Below are 20,903 nucleotides of genomic sequence, written 5' to 3'. Positions count from 1 at the left end.
TAAGTACAGGTTTGTTTTGATAAATCAGGCAGGTAACTACTTGTCCAAGTAGCAGTGTCTGTAGTTACAGCAGATTCCAGATGAAGATGGATATATAAAAGAAGCCATTCTTTTATCTTACACAGCTGGTCTTGGACGAACCGGCACACTTATTGCCTGTTACATCATGAAGCATTATCGGATGACAGCTGCTGAAACTATTGCCTGGATCAGAATAAATAGACCTGGTTCTGTGATTGGACCACAACAGCATTTCCTGATGGAGTAAGTAGATTGAGTGTAAATTATTGCCAAAAATAAATCTAGATGTCTTTTTCTTCTTCTTCTATTGTACACTTAACAATCTTCAGTGTTAATTTGTTGTGTTTTGGGCCTTTTTTTCCATGTTATGATAGCAAACAGGCAGAACTTTGGACAGAAGGGGATATTTTCCGTGCAAAGTTGAAACGAAACCATAAAATTGCTGTAACAAGAATTCTGTCAGGAGTAGATGATATTTCAATTAATAACACAAGAAACAGGAGAACCATCCAAAAGGACATTGAACTGGTAACCATCCAAATATTGTGCTCTTGTAAAAGTTGGAACTGTTGAAAATCTCTCAGGTTTTGAACAAACCTGTGGGTACACTAAAACTTTGTTAATCAGATTTTTTTTTTTATGTTCACCGTTTTTGTATAAAGGGATATGGGGGGAAAAAGTATGGACAGCAATTATGAAAAATGGAGTTCAGAACACAGGTGAAATAGGAGCATCATCATGCTGTAGTCTTTTGTAATTAGGTCAATAATAGAAAAAAGTACTCACAATCTGCAATCAAAAACACTGGTTTCATTTTGGATTGTCTGTTGCTTCACTGTGTGTATTTAAAGGGAAGGGATAAAAGGGTTTGTTGGGTTTTTTTAACCTCGTTTTAGTTTCTAAGTAATTGCAGCTTCTGTAATACCTTTTGATGGTGCTTTTTGAAAAAGACGGTACTGCTGTTTTGAAAAGGCAAGTGAAGGAGGGAAATCCTGTATTAAGTGAAGATTATACTGTACCTAAGCAAAGATTTGATAAAGTATTGTTTCCAGTGTTTTAAAAGTAGACAATACTCTGATGCATGCAATTCATGACACCACTTAATGGTTTACAGCTTCAAAAGCAGCAAACAGGAAACTGGAAGGAACAGAACTGTATTTATGCAAATGAATTTCCTTTGACCTTATCCTGTTGAGATAATTCTAATTTTAAGCTTTAAAATGAAGTTACTTCTTAAATATCAAAGTGTCTTTATTTTAATCTTGATTTATCCTTTCCCCCCTCCACTTATCCAGTACAGTGACGATGATGAAACAAACTGTCTAACACAAGGGGATAAGCTTCGTGCTCTGAAAAGCAAAAGACAAGCAAAAGCTCCAGCTGCATCTCCACTAGCGTAAGTCAGTTTCTGAATATATAAAATGCCAGAAACACTTTTATCCTCTTCATGAATACTTCCCGTTGCCCTCAAAGGTTTGTTACCAATGCTGCTTTTACTCCCTTAAAACAAACATGAGATTCACCGTTTCTCTGAAGACTTGGTGAGTGCTGAGGGGGCAGGAGAACTTCATTAAAGAACTGCATGACTGAATTTCTGGTTTTCTGTATAGTTTTTAATGCTAGTATTCTGCACTTTACAAGCTTCTGTAGTACTTCTGAATGCTTTACTTTCAGTTTAATCACAAACATTCTCTTGTCTTTCCTATGGTAGTATAAAAATGAAGGACTATGACTGTATGATCTTGTTTGATTGGATCAAGTAAGATACATGCTGGTGTTTGAAGTAAAGTCAGCTACCTAAAAAGAGTTGAAAGAAGGATTTTTAGCTTCCTTTCATTTTCTCTTCCTTGGAAAAGAACTTTCCCTAAATCCTGTGGGCTTTGTGATAATGTCTGGTGAATCTGGAAGGCAGACTAGTAACAGTTTCAGTAAACAAATTCAAAGAAGTGCACTTTTGTCAGGGAAACTGGTAATCTTTATTTTAGACAAGTCCTTAAACACCACCTGTAAAAGCAAGTTTGCATCTGTTGTAGCTTGTACCAACTGTAGGTACAAAAAATTTCTCTCTGCCCTTAAGTAAACTGCAGGACAATGCAACACTTGGAAAACTTAGCTGGATCTCATTGGATTGCGAGGAAAGAAATGGTGACCCCTAGCTGTCAGATTTTTGCAAATGACACATCACCAAAGTCACAGACCACAGTCAACTTGACTTTTGTTGTGTTGTCATTCTGTAGGACATGATGGTGCTACCTGCTGGCATTTTTATTTTCTTTTTCTTCTTTTTTTTTAAGATCACTGCTGTCATCAGACTTTTAGAAAAAGTGAGAAGTATGTAGCAAAAATATGGTGAAGGTAAAGGAACATGACTTTGGAAACCTTCACACATTGCTATGTATGATTTCTACTTTTGTTTTAAAATTCTCTCTTTTGTTCATGCTTATCATTTACACGGGCAGCCATGTAAGATACAACATATTTGGAACAAAGCCTGTGCCCAGCTGACATTTAAAAAATGCCAAAATGCATCACCTCAGTTATCTCAAATAGCACAGTAAAAAAAACGACCTTGCAGATTAAGGCACAGAAGTGCCTTAGTGGTCAAGTACTTAATTGCCACACACTTATTGTATATTCCATGCGATGATTGTAGACTGTGATAACCTATTCAGAGCCATTGTGTTAGTATCTTCTTAACAGAAGACCTATCTACTGTTAAAATATTATTCCACTCATGAAATATTCTGCAACATGTCTGCTCTAGTTAAAACTAGTTAGCTGGTACTTGTGTAGAATTAAAATAATTTACCTGGAGCTTATAGCTGCTTTTTACATTGTGCATTGTGGCTCAAGGAGTTTCAATTTACCTCTTTCTGTTCCCCTGAGTTATTTTTATGGTTTGCAACTTGTACTGAAATAATATGGTGAAAAATGAATGTGTAAATTCATACATTCTTTGTGTTACTGTTGTTTTATTGCAAGAAATATTTGGCTGCCTTACATGAGTCAGAAGTTTTTTCTGCTACAAGAGGTGTTAGTCTCTTTCCTTTTCAGTTGTCTGTTAAAATAATTAGTCTTGCAGTAAAATTGATTACTTTTATCTAAGCAAAAAACCAGAAGCTTCTAAATCTTCTAAGTAGTTTTATTTCAGAGGAAAAAAGAAGTGGGGGGGAGCAAAGTAAGAGCACCAGAAGCTTGGACAGTTAGTCTTTGAAAACTGAGGCATTATTTACTTTTAAGTCACAAGGGATTTGTATAGAGTGTTTATTGAAGTTGGCTGTATGAATTCTTTATGCTTTCATGACTGGATATTTTATATATGTTCTAATAAGCAATATTCTGCACCTGTAGCAAAGGATTATGAATTGGTTTTTGCTTCTTACACAGGAAGATAATACACCCCATCATCTGGTTGTTTGTTTCTGCAAACTTACGTGTCTCTGATCTAATGTTTTAGGATCAAAATGTATGATTGTGAAGTAGGATGTGTGAATACAGGCTGATCCAACTGTGTAAGAGATGGCAGCAAGTGGTCAGAGATGTATTGCTCCTGCATGCACTTATTTCCAAGAGTGATACAGACTTTCTTTGAAATAGGTGACTTTGGTGAGGATTTCAGAAAATTTGCTTTGATTTCCACCAGCACATGGGTACTACATTTGGCAATTTATGGCTGCATGGATTGTTAGTCATAGAAAGTAAGAAATGCATGGCAAAGGTTATAGAACAGTATCCTTTTGAAGAACTTGAAACAAGCTTAAAATACACCAATAGCTTTTGCTTTTGATTTTTTTTTTCATCTCTACCTCCCCCTCCAATCCCTTTTAGATGGCTCCTAGCTATGCTGGTGTCTACACTGTGTAGCATTGTCATCTGGTGGATTGTATGTGGCTCCCTTCTGCCCAGCCTGCTATTCTGTCTAGATGGTTTAAGAACATAGTAACCATCAGGACCCCCTGAGAGAGAGCCACTGTGTAAGTGTCCCATTCCATTTCTCTATAATATCTCACACCTTTCTGTCTAGTATGTCTCATAAATGCATGTTTTCATGTCATGTTTCTTACTGGCTTTGTTGCAAGGGTAAATTTCACTGCTCTGGCTTTGTTATTTTTTGTGTATAATATTTGGAATAATTGAGTGATTTTTATGGCTGGCATGCAATATACAAATGCAAAGAGCTCTTAGAATAACTTTTAGTTTTGAAGCTTTTTTTCTCTGCAGATAAGCAAAAGTACATAAGCAAAATTATCTGTAAGAAGGAAAAAGTACTGCTTTAAAATATGATCCTATCCTTTGCATATTGCAGATGTTAGCTTCAGTTTTACTTTGAAGTTCATGAACTTGCAAAGTAGGCTAGTTTCCCAACACATGATTTTATTCCCATGAAATGCCAAGAACTGGAATTTGGTAGAAATGTCAGTAGATCTTTGTTTCTATGAAGAGATCAAACATTATATGCCATGGCATAAAACAGGACTTCTTTTTACCTTTTTAACATAGCAGAAGATGGGACAGGTTGCAGTGTTAGGTCAAGGATCACTTGTTTACCCAGACAATCTGGTTTCGTCTTCTTTTGTTCATAATTATGTTTTATAGAGCTTTAGGAGATTACTTACATTCATTCATTCTGACAACTTGGATTCAGCAGCTGAGAAAACATTAATAGCATATCAGTTCCCTGAGTACAGTTTTCACTCTTTCTTCACTCTGCTTTCATCAGAATAGCTACAGTGATTTCTGTGCCTTGCTTCTACTTAAAAGGTGCAGTCTTTTCATCAAATGACAACTGACATCCTTTGGTCAAACAAAAATTTCAACAGCACGCAGATCTGTCAGGAAATCCAAATGAACTTTTTGCTTCCTTCTGAGTCTCCCTGGAGCTCCTCTGTCATCACCACCCTCCAAGTAAAATGGTTACTTGGGGTGAAACCTTAGTGCTCTCAAGGAGAAGAAATGGTCAGAAAGTCTTTTACACCAGAGTACTGAGTAAGAAATCAGCATTCTCTCCTGACAGACACGAAGGTTGAGATTTTTTGTCATCTGTACTTTTGGCCTTGCAACTTTTTGTCTGCACTTCTTAAAAAGCATGAAACTCTTTCTCTAACATAAGTGACCAAATAACTATATAATGAGAACTGGGGGACTTTTGAACAGCTTAGTTATTCAGTTAGCCTTTGCTGAGATCATCTTAATCTGTTCTTTTGGGGAAAAAATGATAAAGAAATAAAGATCACTTCAACTTAATTCTTTTCTCCTAACTTTTTCAAATAACATACTTGAGAGGCATTATTTCAAATAATGTGAGAGGCATATTTTCAAAGTTTTACACTGAATGTAGGACTATTTCTGTTCTCAGTGGTCTCTAGAAGTCAGACCTCAGATTTCTGAACACATACTAAAAAGCTAAACTTAAAACACAGGTTAAAGAGATTAAGCAGTCGGTGCTTTGTTTTGCTGTACTGTAAGATCAATTTCAGTCAACTATCATCCTTTCTTTCTCTTATTGTTTCTGTGTTCTGTATAAAAACTAAAACCACTTTTTCCTTGCTAGAGGTAAAAAGACTGTTTGATGTTGGTAGATGCGATGCAAGCAATTTGGTTATTCCCATTTACTGGGAATTTCCAGTTCCTGGTGCTATTGCTTGGTTTTCAAGATTAGCAATCATACAGTGTTGGTTTAAGTATAGGGAGAGAAAACACTTAGGCTTTTCTTAAAAGCTTGCCTAACTTTCTCTCCATTCTGCAGCTAATGTCTCATGTTTTAAGAGATCAAAGTACCACTAAGGATTATGGATCTCTCTGGGATAGCCTGGCAGTTGTGTTGGCTGAAGCCCTGTATGCTGAAGTTATCAGTCACTTACCTGTTGATGACTTGGAAGAGTGGTAGAGGTCTCAGGTCTATTTTCTTAAAAATCATGAGATGATGAAGGAGAAAGCAGTATTGTACTTAGCAGATCTTGTAATACAGGTTGCCTAGACTGGTTGGCAAGACTAAAACGGCTTTTGCCGACAGAGAAGACATGCACCTGTGTAACCTCTCTTTTCTTTATCCTCCTTACAGTATCTTCCTTAGGATACTGTAATCATGTATTTTAAAAAAGCTTGTTGTGTCGATTGATTTCTCCCCAATATGTGTTATATTGCTTGCACTTCAAGTTTTGTGGATTTTGTCTTGGGTTGTGGAGTTTGGGCTTTTGTGTCCTGTTGGTGTGCCTGTGTTTCACCCTTGCACTGAGTTAAATGGTGATAAAAGGTTGTGAGTTATTTAAAAGATGCTGCTACTGAACCGAACACTGCTCCATTTAAACAGGTTTTGATTTGTTTAAAGACCAAGGTATTAGCTTGAATAAGGAAGCATTGTATAAACTAGTCTGTTATTTGTTGTGTGTATTTAAGATCAGAGCTACCAAGTGATGTTTCCATTACAGATGAACCAGAGATGAAAAATTCTTACAATGAAAATGTATGTTTAATAGTGTGACTGTTACAGCATCCTGTAGCCTGGCTTTTTTGTTTGTTTTGGTTTTTTTCAATCATATCCCATTGAGTGCATTTGTGTATCCCATTTGTGTACATCAGATGTGTTTGCTGGTGTTTCTGGATGTTGTATGACATACTCTTTTATGTGAACAGCTACAAAGCAGTAAGGTAGGTGTCCTGAGATCTTACACTTCTTTAATACAGTTTGGGATATTTTTTTCGTGCTGACATTTTGGCAGGTTTTCCTCAACCATGGCCTCATCTCACATCCATTATAAAACATATCTGTTGAACCTGCTATCAAGCAAAGCTGTTAATCTAATTGTGCTGAATCAAAATTCCATACATTAGTTTCTTCTCTCACCTTTATCATATATGCAGTAGCATTCTAATAAAAGCTGTAGTAGCACTGTTGCTGGTCCTCAGCTGACAGTTGTCAGGCTCAAAGACAGCTCTGGGTGTTTATTTGCAACACCATGTCAGAAGGTGGTATAAATGGAACCCTCTCTCTTTTCCTTGAGGTGCTATGAGCCTTGGAAGTCCAGAATTCTAGTCTGATTTAAAAATGTCTCTGTGATAATTTAGCGAATGTTTTGTTCACAGGGATTTCAATTATTCTTTCCTGTAGAGTAGCCCAGTGAAGTTGTATATATCTGAGATGTAAAAATGGCATATCAACTGAAGAGCAGACAATGTTAAAGGTTCTACTCTGCTAACAGCTGGCTCTGAACTGATCCCATAAGGCATCTTATCTCCCTTTGGCAAATACAGCAAACTTACAAGGATGTTTTGATGGTTGTTTTGGTTTCCTGGTGGCTATTTTTATTATAAGTCACATTTCCATTTAGAACTTCTTTTATTTTCTTTCTTTGTTTTGAACAGATAAGATGAAATTCTCTGGGAAGTAAGGACTATGTTTGATATGTTGAAAAGATGAATATTTAAGTGTTTGTGCAAAATGGTATCTTGATAACTCATAGTGCTTCACAGAATCACAGAATGGATAGTGTTGAAAAGGGACCACAGTGGGTCATCTGTTCCAACCTCCCTGCTCAAGCAGAGTCATCCTAGAATGCATTCCACAGGATTGTATCCAGGCAGGTCTTGAATATCTCCAGTAAGGGAGACTCCACAGCCTTTCTGGACAATCTGTTCCAGTGCTCAGTAGCCTGCACAGTAAAGAAGTTCAGGTGTTCAGGTCAGGTTCCTCATGTTCAGGTGGAACTTCCTGTTCAGTTTGTGCCCAGTGCCTCTTGTCCTGTTGCTCAGCACTACCGAGTAGAGCCTGGCTCTTGACACCATTGCTTCAGATACTCACAGACATTGATTAGGTCCCCTCTGTCGTCTGTTTTGGAGGCTGAACAGACCCAGCACCCTCATCCTTTCCTCATAAGAGGGATGTCCAGTCCCCTCAACATCATCATATCCTTCCACTGGACTCTCTCAAGGAGCTCCATGTCTCTCTTGTCCTGAGGAGCCCAGAACTGGCCACAGCACTCTAGGTGTGCCTCACCAGGGCTGAGTAAAAGGGCAGGATCAGCTCCCTCAACCTGCTGGCAATGTTCTTACTAATGCACCCCAGGACACCGTTGGCCTTCATGGTCACAAGGGCACACTGCTGGTTCATATTTCAGTGCATGTTAGATAAGTATACGGGTTTACGCCATGTATGTTGACCAGTTTTTATGAACTTCTGATGTCTAGAAAAAAAAGGGTGATTAAGAGAGAAAGATTATAAACATTAGATTACATTCCAATAACTTTCGCTTTCTTTTATATGTACATTTGCATGCATTTTATGCAGAGAGACACCAAATGTATGTACTTAAGGAGAAAACATGATTTTTCCGTATTTCTGGCTGCATGAGCAGTAGTAAACCAGTATGTGCCGTGATTTATTCATGTTTATATTTCAGTGATAAAATGTCATGAGATTAAGCTGACTTTGTACTTTTCTGTTCATTCCCAGAAGTTTCTATCAGCACAAATGAAGTAATACAAATAATGAATATAATGCAAGTCTTCTTTCACCACTGGTGTAATTTTTAGTGCTTGGTTGAAAGTGTTGTACACCAAATTTGTTCATGCTGTATGACAAATGTGGCACTGAAAGAAGAATTATAATATTAGAACTTGCTAAAACTGTTTTACAATCACAGTAGAAACTATAACATAAGCTTTCAGGTTTTAAATGTTTTCACCTTGGGCATGCAAGGAAAACATTTTGATTAGAAGAATTTGTTCTGTCTAAAGAAGTTTGATATGAGGCTGAAGGTATCTGGGGGCCATTTTTTCTGCCTCCTGTATAAGCAATTCCTTCAACTTTGAATGACCTGTGTTTACAGTAGAATTTGCATTGCTTTTTGGTAGTACTTTTCGTTAAAACCTTGTATTAAGATAGCTCAGAGGAACTGGCTGTTTTGTTTGAACATTTGCAAATCAAGTGACAATATTTTGCAAGGCTGAACTATTAAGAGAGATTTATTCAGGTAGAAGTTTAAAATTCTTGGAATTTGTGGTTATGTAGTCATTTGTTTGCTAATCAAGAAGAGTATAGTAAAAATAAGGTTGCTGATCAGTTTTACTGAATAAAGAATATATTTTGGATGAAATTGTGTTATCTCAAATGGATGTTCTAATTCTAAAATCAAATACATATAAAACAATGAAAACATTGGAGGTTTTTTCATTTCTGTTTTTGGTGAGTATGTTACATGAGTATGTAAGTGTATATTTTCTCCCCATGTATTTTGCTCCAGAAGTTAACATTCAGTATTGATATCTAGGATTCTGTGAAAATAGTTTCTTCAGAGTATTAACTGACCAGACTGTAACTTACACAACTTAATGAAGGTTTTGATTCCCAGTCTAATGTAAGCTGCTCATACAACTGGACTCAGTGAAGCCACTGAAAATTAGTCTTATAATAGCAGAAGAAGGAACAGTAATAGCTAAGTTACTCGTAGCTCAGAATCTCTAAAATGGTGCATACTTTCATAGCTGGAACAGATGGAACGACTAGAGAATAGATGTATAAAATGAAGCACTAAACAGATATCCATGGGCTCCATTGACCAGTTGTCACTTTCTGTCTCCACAGTATCATAATTTCATTACAAGTATTTAGGAAGAGAGCAAATGTAATTTTCTTGTGAACCAGTTGTCTGGTGGATAAAAATAGTTGTTTGCATTTCACAATATGGAATTCTTTGTTTCTTAGCATAAACAGCACTAGGATTTATCTGCCTGTTTAAGAAATAGTCAGTATATTGCTCTAGGTTCTTTCAGAGAAGTATTTGTGTACATCCAGCATGTAAAGCTGAGTTTTGAGTATTTCAAACTCAGTTATTTCCTCTAGGAGCAAAATGCTAGTATTTGCAATGATTTTCCTATTTGAAGGGAACATCTCATGGTTAATTGAAGGAGATTTAGACTTAGACCTTCACAAATTTAATTACTTGGGGTTTATTCTGAATTCATTCTGAGAATTCTGTGCCAGTCTGGAAAATAATACTTGCTTTTGTTGCATACTTCAGATTTTATCTTTTTTTTAATTTGTAACATAATTTAAAATGCAATTTTGGATCTTTTTGTCTTCCAAAAACCTAACAGAAAATTCAAAACTATTAACTTGATCCATTCTTTGAAAGCAAAAAAAGCCTGACAAAACCAACCAGCAAAGCAAGCTGCTATGCTCCAAATAAAAACAACTTGCATTACCCTAGTTATTACAGGAATGTTAGGAAAGAGAAGGGTATGTTTCAGCAGAAGAGTTTGCTTTTCAGAAGGATTTGTGAAAAGCCAGCTGATACTTGTTAACTTTACTGCAACTATAATACCCTCTTTTCAGTGTTTTCTAGAACTTTCCAATTAGATAATCATTCTTTTTTCCTACTCTTTACAGAGTATTTCTGCAGTCCAGTGTTCAGAAAAATAAAACCTCTGAACCTAGCATTTCTGACAGTACAGACATTACTAAAAGAACTACCAGGTCTGCTGCAAGAAAAAACAGTTTAAAAAGGTGAGAGTTATCCTCTTTACAGATCCTGTAACTGTTCTCTAGGGAAATACTTCGAGCTGTTGTATCCAGTGCTGGCAGGAGCTTTGCCATAGTTCAACTTCTCCTAGCAATGAAAAGTGAGAAACAATTAAATGGTTTATGTCATGTACTGAAAATATCTGGAACCTTACATCTTAGGTAATTTATTTATGTTGCTCTGTCTTTCAAGTTTGAAAATTTTATGTAGTAATTCCTAATGTGAATGAGAGTTACTGAAAATGAGGGATTTTGGTAACATGAAATCCCCTCTGCCTGGAGTAAGAGACGGAAAAAATTGCTCACAGCATTAAGTCAAATACCAGTCAGTGCATGAAGTCAAAACTAGGAGAAATTCAATGGACAACTGAAATGCAGTGATTGTGGAAAGGTGAACCATGTAAAATGCATGTGTATACTGGTATGAGTTTTTTTTTTACTGAGAGTATGGCTGATAATCTGAACGAAACCTGTTCGGTAAAGCTTAATGAAATTTTAATTCTAATGGATTTATGCAAGACTGAAAGTGCTTTTTGGCCCAGAAGCATATGGCCGGACTACTGCTATGTATCTTTGTATGTGCATGTGATCATGCCCCCCTGTGGCAACTCCCCAGGTCATTATAAAAGATGAGCCTGAGAGCGTAACTTAAAACAATATCCAAACTATTTCCATTGGTTGCAATTTAGTGGAATTTGTCTTAAACTCATAGTGAAAAATTTTCAAATGAGTCTGTCACGTGCTGAAGAGATTTTTGTTGGGAAGAGTAAAGATGACACGTAACTACTTCTTATGTTATGTGGCTTGATTTATAAATATCACTGAAAATTCTTAGTTCTTTTGCAGCTTTTTCCTCACAGAGCTCTTCTTTCACCTTCATCCTGTTACCTCAAAGGTAACAAAGTTATGAAAAATTTACTCTGTCAATGGAAATAGTCAGTAGACTGCAGTAAATTCTATTCAGAGAATTTTTAGTCATGACTTTGTTTTGATTTACTGAATAGCATGTTAAAATATAATGTCTTTTTCTTGAAATAGATATTTTACTAAAAATTAGTAGTATTTTCCCAGGTTTTCCTTTTGGTTGGTTGGGTTTTTTCTCCATTTTGCCCAATTTTCACCATGTCAGTTTTGGTTCAAACAGAATTGATGGGATTCTGCCTGCTGTTTCTATTCCTCATGCCTCTTCCAGTTTTAACCTGCTTGCAACATTTTGTGGCTGCATTCATGCACATGTGTAATCTGAAGAGAGATTTTCAGTTCCTGGAAAGCGCTTCTCCAAGCTGACCTTTGTTTTGTGTGAACTGAGAATACCTATCCTTAGGAGAAAACAACATCCCTAAAAAAAAAGTTCACAGAAGATGTCATTAATTTTGTTAGAGTCCTTTAGGTGTGGTGCCAGATGTATGACTCTGAAGGCCAAGGATCAGGTCAATCTAAAACTTCATAAATTACTTCCTTCATATTTTAATGGACTTTCTTAAACTTCTACCCCAAATACTTCGTTCCATATACTCTTTCTTTTCTTCTAAATTTGGGGGTCTGAGAAGTTCAGTTACTTTATATTTCCATCCAATAATCAAATTTGTCCTTGTTCTGTCAGTTATGGAGTTCTTAATTGTTTTATAATCTGCAAGAGCTAATTGGGTGCTGGTCCCTCTGAAGGGTGTTTTGGTATGACCATATAACTTACTGGATTTAGAATCCAGTATCTTCTTGTTGGTCTTTTAGGTGTCCTTTCATTTTTCCTGTAGCATTTGAAAAAGTATCATTATTTTTTTAAGCATGCCTTTTCATCTATCTTAATTTCTTGAAGTATCAGCAGTGCACACTACCTCAGAGTGCTCAGATTCATTGACCTAATCCAGATCAAGTGGATTGCAGGGTAGAGAATAATTATCTCTACAATATTGATATCATGCCCTAACCAACATCTGTCTTTGTCAAGACTTCGTTTACTTCGCTGAACTTCTGACATTACTGTATATCCTTATTCTTTTACTTTCTCGTCTGATACATTCCAGTGGAAACATCTTGCACCATTTTTACATCAATCTCATTTGTTGCTGCTTTATGTCACTTTAGTCAATTCTTTTTGTATGTGAATCACACTTGTGACCCATCCTAATGCAGTATAATCTGCAGAGCTAGGAAATTCATTTGCCATTTCATCCTTCAGACACTACTATGGATTGTCTTCAGACTGACTTTTTTAGCCAAAACAGCTATTTACAGCTAAAACACTATTCTGGCTTTGCAAAGAGAACTTACAGAATTTCAATCCTATTTAAAATACTCACTGCATTTCCTTTGTGGAACATCTCTAGACGTCTGCTGCCTTCTACTGAAAGTACTGATGGACATAACACATATCTTGTGATTGACATAATACTGGTTTTTGCAGGAAGTCACATTGCCAGTCTGTAAGCCAGTGGATACCCTTATTTCCCCAGTTAAGATAGCTTCCTTGTAAATTTGCCAGTTACTGTGAAGTTCATGTCTGTATTTTAGCAAGGTGCATACTTCACATCCAAACCAACTGAGTCACAATAAGGCACAAGTTAAATGGTCTTTTCCATGTTACCACACAGAACAGAAGTAAAATTAAATTCTTACGGTAAGTAGTTGATTAGAAATGAAATTTTAAGTGGTAAAGGCATTTTGATGTGTAACGGTGCTTAAGGGAATGTAGGTCAACTTATTACAAAAATTATAATAGGGAGTATGGGGGAAGAAGTATGAAAACTGTATAGAGGAATATCACAAAACCTAACAAAGAGGAGTCGACTTTAAAAATCTCATATGCCTTTGCTTTGCTGGATATTACATAGCAGCCTTCTGCACCCTTGTTCAAATACTGAAAAATACTGAAAACTACCTGCAGCATTTCAGAACTTTTCTATATGTAATCTAATCCTAGCTTTTAAAAAATATATATTTCTTTACTATTATTCCTACTTTTCCTATGGTCTAACACCTCAGAGAGAGGAAAAGAAAAGGAATGCGTTGCACAAATGTGCTTAATGAAATTATGGTACTTTGAATCCTCTTTTGCATTTCTGTATGGAACAGAATTTTCTTCATATTATCTGTGATCAGACCAGTCCATGCATTCTTGACAATCAGTATTGCTGTGTTACTAAATGCAGTGACTTTTACCTTTTGTTTCTTTCTTTGAAGTTTCATTTGTTCATTTTACCTTGCCAGAAATATTTGCTTGAAATACATACTGAGTGATCTTTAACTTTTTCCCTCAAATATGTTTTATTTCAACAGCCAATCCATCACGAAGACTAGAACAGTATTGCGTTGAATTTCCAATAAGCCACCAGTGTTGAAGAGGATATTCAGGAGTGAAGGGGATATGACTAGAGGGGACTTAATGCAATTCAAGGAAGATCACTTTGGCTCTATTTTTCAGCAAAAAATGAAATAGAACAATCTCTTCCTTACTTGTAGAATAAAATGAACTGTCAACATGTTTGGTAGACCTTTTTCTACCATGCTACCACTTTCTCAAACAAAACCAACAAAATCTATGTACATTCAGACTCAGGTGTAAATATTTAAGCTCTCTATTATAAAGAGAGCTTGCTAGTATGTATGATGCATGTGTATAAACTGTGATGGCAATCACTTACTTAGCTGCTGACCACCAGAAATGAAAAGATGGTGGGAGCTTTTAAGTATATAAATCTGTGTTGTCCATTCAGACAGGGCTTAAGTCTTCACTTGAGTCTGAGAATCAACTACAAAAGCTTTTTTTTCTAATAGTATTGGTACTCTTCTGTGTTGATCGGCTGCTCTTTCTTACTTTGTATGAAGTTTTTTATGAAGCTGAAGTATTGAGTACACAACATAACTATTGTCCACCAAAGAGTGCTTTATTGTCAAAGGTTATGTGGTTTATTTAGGAAAAACTAATTGTAAATGATTAACTTGTTTTTAATAGTGACAGCTTTTTAGTTGTTTACAACCAATGGCTCTTTGAACGAGTTATAACTTCTTTAAATCTGGTATGATTTTAAAGGGGAGGAAAAACAGTGTACCATTTAAAGCAGTGCTGTCATATTGAAATGTCATTACATTATTGTTTCCTTTCCTATCAAGTCCTTTAGGTGAAACTTTAAATTGCCATATATGAAAGGTAAGAATTCCCCCCAGATTTCACTGGTACACTGGGTAACATGGGTGTTGCTGGTTTTTAGCTTTGGGGCATTTAATGAGTGCAGCACACAAAAAAGGGAAAATAAGGTTGCCATACAACTGAGGTAGTGGAACTCAGGGGCAGGTAAAAATTTGGACATCTAACACTTCAGGAATTACAATTTACCTCTGTTAAAAAGCAGTGTCATTTTTAGAGGAATCTGCTTGAAACTGAAATTTTCATCCCTTACAGGAAAACTGTGTCTTTTCCTACTAGTTTTCACATGATGAAATTTCAAAACTGGTATACCTTTGTCCACCAACTGATGTTATAGCTGCATATCCCTCAGATGAGGACTGTTACCACATAGCCTTAAATATGAATCAGTTATCTGTTGATTTAGTGACTCTTACAGTAGGTAGAAGAAATGGGGAAATCTGAAATGTTAGTAATGGAATAACAAGTTTTTGAAGATGCAGATTACCTCTGTGAGAGACAGAATTTTATTTCAATGAATGCAAATGTTCAGTGACTAATTTCAATCTATGTCCTTTTAAATGGAAACTAAGCCTTCTGTTAGGCTGGTGATTTTTGAATGCCAGTATGAGTATCACACAGTGATTTGAAACATTTTCTAGCAAGAGCATCATGACTTGGAGAAGAAACAGGATGTGAAGTTTAAGTAAGCTTAGAGGTAACATCCATGATCTTAGATAGTCAAAATCTGAAAATATGAATACAAATTAAAAAGAAAAGGTTTGATGCAAAATAAAGGACCGTTGAAGGCTCAGACTGAAAGTATTTTTTTTGTTTTCTCCTTAAACTTTTCACACCCCCCCCCCCCCCCCCTTTTTTTTCTAGATGAAAGGCGTCCAAAAGAGAGGGACTGATCTCATCCTGATATGGCAATTAAAATTTCTTGGGGTTTCAATGGGGTTGGTTTAGCTGTTTTGTGGGTGGGTTTTTTTGGGGGGAGGGGGGGGCAGTGTTTTGGTTTAGTGGTTTTCAGGTTTGGTTTATTTGGTTAGGGTTTTTTAGTGGGGGTTTGTGGGTGGGGTTGGTTTTTCAGTTGGTTGGGTTTTTTAATTAAGCCATTTGTGCAAAAGCTGAAGTACAGGTAATCACAATAGTAAGTCTGTTGTGCAAATATGAATCTATGTTTATTTTTGAAAAAAATCCTCATCTTGGAAGGGAGAAGGGATGTAAGTAGTTAAGTGAGAATCAAAATAAAGATTTTGTAATATTTACTGTGTTTGGCTTTGCCCTCAGCTGAGCTTCTTTTAGCATCTTCTTTTTTAACCAAAACTAATTGGTCTCTTTCTCACCCCTTCCAAATTCCAAATTAGAATTTGCCTCTTTTAAAGTAACCAGCCGAATCATTAGCACTTTTAGGTTCATCAGAAGTACATTTGCATAACGCAAGTGCACAAACAGTAGCAACTAGCTAAACCAAAATTGCACGTTTGGCATCAATGTGTTTCAGGATACCCCATCCACCACCCAGTACCTTAGTGAGAAACATGTAAGTGTCAAAGGGACTTCACATTTGAACTTTCCAAACAGCCTTATACAGAAAATTAACTCATTACCTCATTGTGTCCCACTAATTGTACTGCTTAGTTTGTTACAAATTTTTATTACTTTGTCTAACATTTTTAATATACCATACCAAAGTTGTCTTAGGTACAAGAATGAAAAATGGGCATGGGTGAGGAAGTCCTTGGTTTCTGAATTTTTTCTGAATTGTGAAGTATTAAGTGCCAAAATGGAATGTGTTGTGGCAGCTGCATCACCTTTGTACAACAGAGCAGCTGAATGAAGGTATTTCTGGTCTCATCAGTTAGGAGAATCTCCTTAGAAATCCTTTCCTCTTTCAAATACGTGACAGATGGATTCTTCCTCAATCTCTTAGTTCAAAAGATACTACATGCTCAAAAGCTGTAATATCTTGGGTGAAAACACTACTTTCCATTACAGTGCCAAAAACTTAACTCAGATGTTAACCCAGATCTTGTCTTTTTGCCCCAGTATGACAGCAGAGGAAGCACTGCTGATTTAAAACAGTAAGAGAGTGTAGAAAAAACACCAACACAACACATAAATGTGATATTCACCAGTTTGTTGCACTGCAGTTTTTATATTAATCATTTGCAGACTGTCTTACGTAAACTCATGTATAGGCTATCAAGGTCTTAAATTTCTTGACTAATCAGTACTGTTCATCCTGATTATTTTTAAACTGTGTTTCTAATCATATTTTTTTAACTTAGACTGTAAGAATGAAAGTTTATTTTGGTGAAGGTATTTTTAAGATAAAGCTTCATATTATCTTGTAATATTAATTAGTTCAATATGCATTTGTGTCTCATTTGAAAACAATATAGATTGCATTTGATTTTATACAAAATACTGCATAGTGAGAAGTGTAAACATGAATTGTGTAAAATTAAAAATAATCAGAAGAGTTTTTTTCCTGTTTTATTTCCAGTATGATCATATCTGCACCAGACAGACTATGTGTGCACTGAAAAAAACACAACAGACTCAGCTGCCTGAAAACTTTTAATTAAAGCACAGATTCTTAAAACACATACTTTTAAAATTTCAAAAATAGAGAATTTCTGGCTCTACATTTCAGAGAACTCACTTTGGAAAACAGTAACTCTATTTGAATTGTTGGGATACTGTTACACAGTAAAAAAAAGCACAGTAAGACACAACAGTGGGGGTTTAGTTACTTCTTCTCCTTCCTCTATGATTATATATAATTTTTAGAAACAGGCATTATCTTAAATACTATATACTTTGATACTTACCATGACAGTGAAGGCTTCTCAGAAGAACTAAAGTTTTAGGAACACTGATTTTTGCACAAGCACAGGTGATGGCCTAGTTTAGCCCTTTAAAAAAATATCTAACAACAAAAAATAGTGACCAACTCAAATACTTTTTGTCACCCTTACCTTACCTATATTAGAAAAGGCAAAATTTGCACACACCAAGCAGAGCCTGTTTGACAAGCAAGTAAACTTCTGTTTGCCTCAAAGATAGGGTTTTATAGTTGGAAAAATTGGTGTTCTTCTGATGTAAGGTGATCCTTTCCAAATTCACATGATGTTTAAGCACCTTCTCCTGACAAGCAAGTTGCCTGATGAAGAATGAATGGTGGGTCTTGCCTGGCAGAACACCAATTTATGCATGTGATTCCCACAGGAAAACACAGTTAAGTCCTATCACATCATTAGGAGTAAGGAATACTGGCACTGAGCCGGGGAGGGCAGAGGACTAAAAGAATCCCACAGAGAAAAACTGAACAGTGGCCCAAACCCATTCCCTTGAGAAGTTAATGTGCTGCAAGAATAATCTGTTCACTGTAGTTCTGAATAATTTAAATTTTGGTCTATTTAGCCACCTTTGCATTGCAGTTCCTACACTGCTTATGTAGGAGTAGACAAAAAACATGCTATAGCAAAAAGGATACACTGTTACACATGAAATTCGAGTCTGGTCCTAGAGAGAAACTGCAGGCTTTAAACCTACCGCACCAAGGGTTTGTTGAGGAAGGGATGTTTTTTACTTTATTTACTTCTGGTTTTGGGGTTGGTTTCACATGGATGTGACTGACCAGTAAGTCCTGAATATGGAATAAGACATATACAAGGGTGATGTGCTTTTTAAGCTTAGGGAGTAATGGACCACAGCAATTGCAAAGATTACTTCATCTCAACTCAAAGGGAACATGGGGTGGCCTTTGTTTTGGATAAACTTTGATAGCTATTTGAGTGGATCAGTAAGTAGTTCTTCATTAAGAGTGAAGACCAGACCCACATGGGGAGAATGAATACATAGAATATAAGAGCCAGACAACTGCCATAAGAATTTCAAAGACAGACATGAGCTTAAATATCAACCCTCCCATTCCTTCCTGACAGCTGGGGACACCCGGGAACATAGTGACAGTGAGGATGTATTTCATAGGGACTGGTAAGGGGAGTCATATTGGTATTATGATTGAACTGTATACTGCAACTGCTGTATTAAGTATATTTTTGTGTTTCCAGTATACTTTGTATCACTCTAAACCAGAAATGCCATGTGACATGAACCATCTTCAAGTAAATAAATCTGGTATTAAGCATGACACTCTCCATCCATGGGATATTTCCAAGAGCCTTGTCAAGTGCTGGACTGTCACAAAGGCAGTGGAAGAAGGCACCTAGAAAGCTGTCCTTTCAACAGCTCCATTCCTGGTCCATGTCCTTCCTACCAAACTGTCCTAGTTCACAAGGCTGCTGAAGACTCCAGACAAGCCAAGAAGCTGCTGGTGTTCTTGATGCCTCAACTCAGCATGTGGTGGCCCTGCTGTGTAAGAGCATAGCACAGCAGATAAAAAGCTCTTCTGTGTCACTAGCACCTCCAACTCCCAGCTCTTCGAACCATGCCAGTTGCTGCAGCTCAGTTACAGCACAAACAGGATAAAAGTGGCAAACCCTAGAGTCCTCGTACCCTGACAGCACAATGGGAATAGACCCTTGGCATCAGCTATTATTAATGTGAGAAAATCCAAACTGAGAGTGATGCCAGCAGCAGGAGGGTAAATTATGAAACATCACTTCTTACCCTTGTGAGCTTGCTTTTGCCTCTGTCAGTGCTTTGATGCCGTTCTTTTAAGATAGCAGAACAATTCCTTGGTTTTCTACTCAGTGGAAGGGCTCAACTTTCTCATTATCCCTCCTTCAAATACAGCTGCTCTCTAGACCTCCTCATATTTCTTCCCGAGTTCATGTTTTGCTATTACTAGATTGATCTTTCACCATTCTTTCCAAAATGGCACACTCACAGGTGAGAATCTCTAGCCAGTAGTCACAACATGTGACATTTCTCCTGCTGTCACGCTTCTAGGTGCTTTTTGTCCATCTCTTTCACACCACTATCATATCTATTTTAAAGTGAACTACTGTTTAATGTTGATTTGTTCACATTCTATCTCTGTCTCCCACTGACCAGACCTTTCCAGCCTCTGGTCGTCTTTCACTCTGGCAGAAGCTTCATTGGAAAGATTACTAGGTTTTGCTTTTCCCACAATAGCTTCTAAGGTTCAAAGCCTTTGGCTAGAGCTCAGAAAAACAGAAAAGAAGCACTCAATCCATAAGCAACAGAAATATAACCAAACAACTAACAAGTACAGAATTCCTGGATCAGAGTATGTCAGCTTATTATTCTCTTCTGGCATGAGAAAGAAGTTTGTACCTTGTTATTTTTATGTGTTGGCAGAGCTATCCTGCTAATTCAATTACATTATGCAAAATTTGGTATCTTTCATTCAAACAGTAACTACTGTACAAATCTAGACAAAGGAACTACTATTGCTAAAAGGCAACAGCTTATCAAGTCCTGCTAACTAGCTGTAAAACATCATAGAGACAATAGGAACACAGATTATGAGTAGTCATACTAGTTACCTAAACAAGGAGAGCAGAAACTTTATTCTGTTTATTTAGGGCTAGCTCGTCTCCACCATAACGCTGTCATTAAGTGATGCAGTATCTAAGGCTGTGCTCAAGACAGCTATCTGAAATACTTGTATCATATATTCAAAAAGGTATTTGTTTTCACAGAAATAAAACACTGCTGAAGATATAATGTATTTCAAGTTAAATTCTAGGAACACAGTCAAAGCATAACAGTTGTTACTTCTTCCAAACACTGAAGGCTCCCCCACTCCAAGCAGAAACTGTTCAGTACTTGCTCAGCATATGCTACTGAAAGAGAAAAAGCTCTAATTTCATGCCCATTATTCAGTGATTAAATGTACTGTTTATGCAAAGATAATCATGTTTCACATTCAATTATTGATCCATTGATAATAAGTCAGCGTTGCATTACTTTCAACACTGCTTATATATATATGTGTGTGTGGATACACATATATTCATTTTCTTATATGAATGTGTATGTGCCTGTGATAGCTCTGGGAAAAAAGAAAAAATTATGTGAAAATTGTGTAATACAAGATTAACATTAATGGCAGAAGGGTACTAGAGGTACAGATTCAGGGTTTTTGGGCCCAAAGCACACTTACACCCCAACACTTGTTTTCTTACAAAAAAGGTATAACCAGCTGAAAGCTCATTTCCTGTGGGCTCAAATGCCCAATATTCCTATTTATCAACTCAGGGTTTTTTACTTCTGAGTCTGTTTTTTCATTCTTTGGTACTC

At 36.5% G+C, this 20,903-nt stretch overlaps 1 protein-coding gene across 3 annotated transcripts in view; it reads left to right on the top strand.

The window, feature by feature from the left end:
• Positions 1–15,705, top strand: part of CDC14B (cell division cycle 14B) — a 43,698-nt gene extending 27,993 nt beyond the window's left edge. The window contains exons 10-15 of one of the 3 annotated variants that reach the window (XR_014227267.1): positions 126–264; positions 396–549; positions 1,317–1,417; positions 3,850–3,995; positions 10,406–10,522; positions 13,814–15,705. Coding sequence is in view for 1 of the 3 variants with exons in the window: in XM_082301058.1 (XP_082157184.1) it covers positions 126–264; positions 396–549; positions 1,317–1,417; positions 3,850–3,961 (506 nt within the window). In the remaining 2 variants the exon portion in view is untranslated. Of the gene's footprint in view, positions 1–125; positions 265–395; positions 550–1,316; positions 1,418–3,849; positions 3,996–10,405; positions 10,523–13,813 lie in introns of those variants that run through there. The other 2 variants (XM_082301058.1, XR_014227268.1) reach the window with 2 other exon arrangements.
• The last annotated feature ends 5,198 nt before the right edge of the window (positions 15,706–20,903 follow it).

Source organism: Coloeus monedula (genome assembly GCF_965178545.1).
Source record: "Coloeus monedula genome assembly, chromosome: Z".
NCBI lineage: Eukaryota > Metazoa > Chordata > Aves > Passeriformes > Corvidae > Coloeus > Coloeus monedula.
Note: the sequence above shows the minus strand (reverse complement) of the source record. Positions and strands in the feature narration are given on the sequence as shown.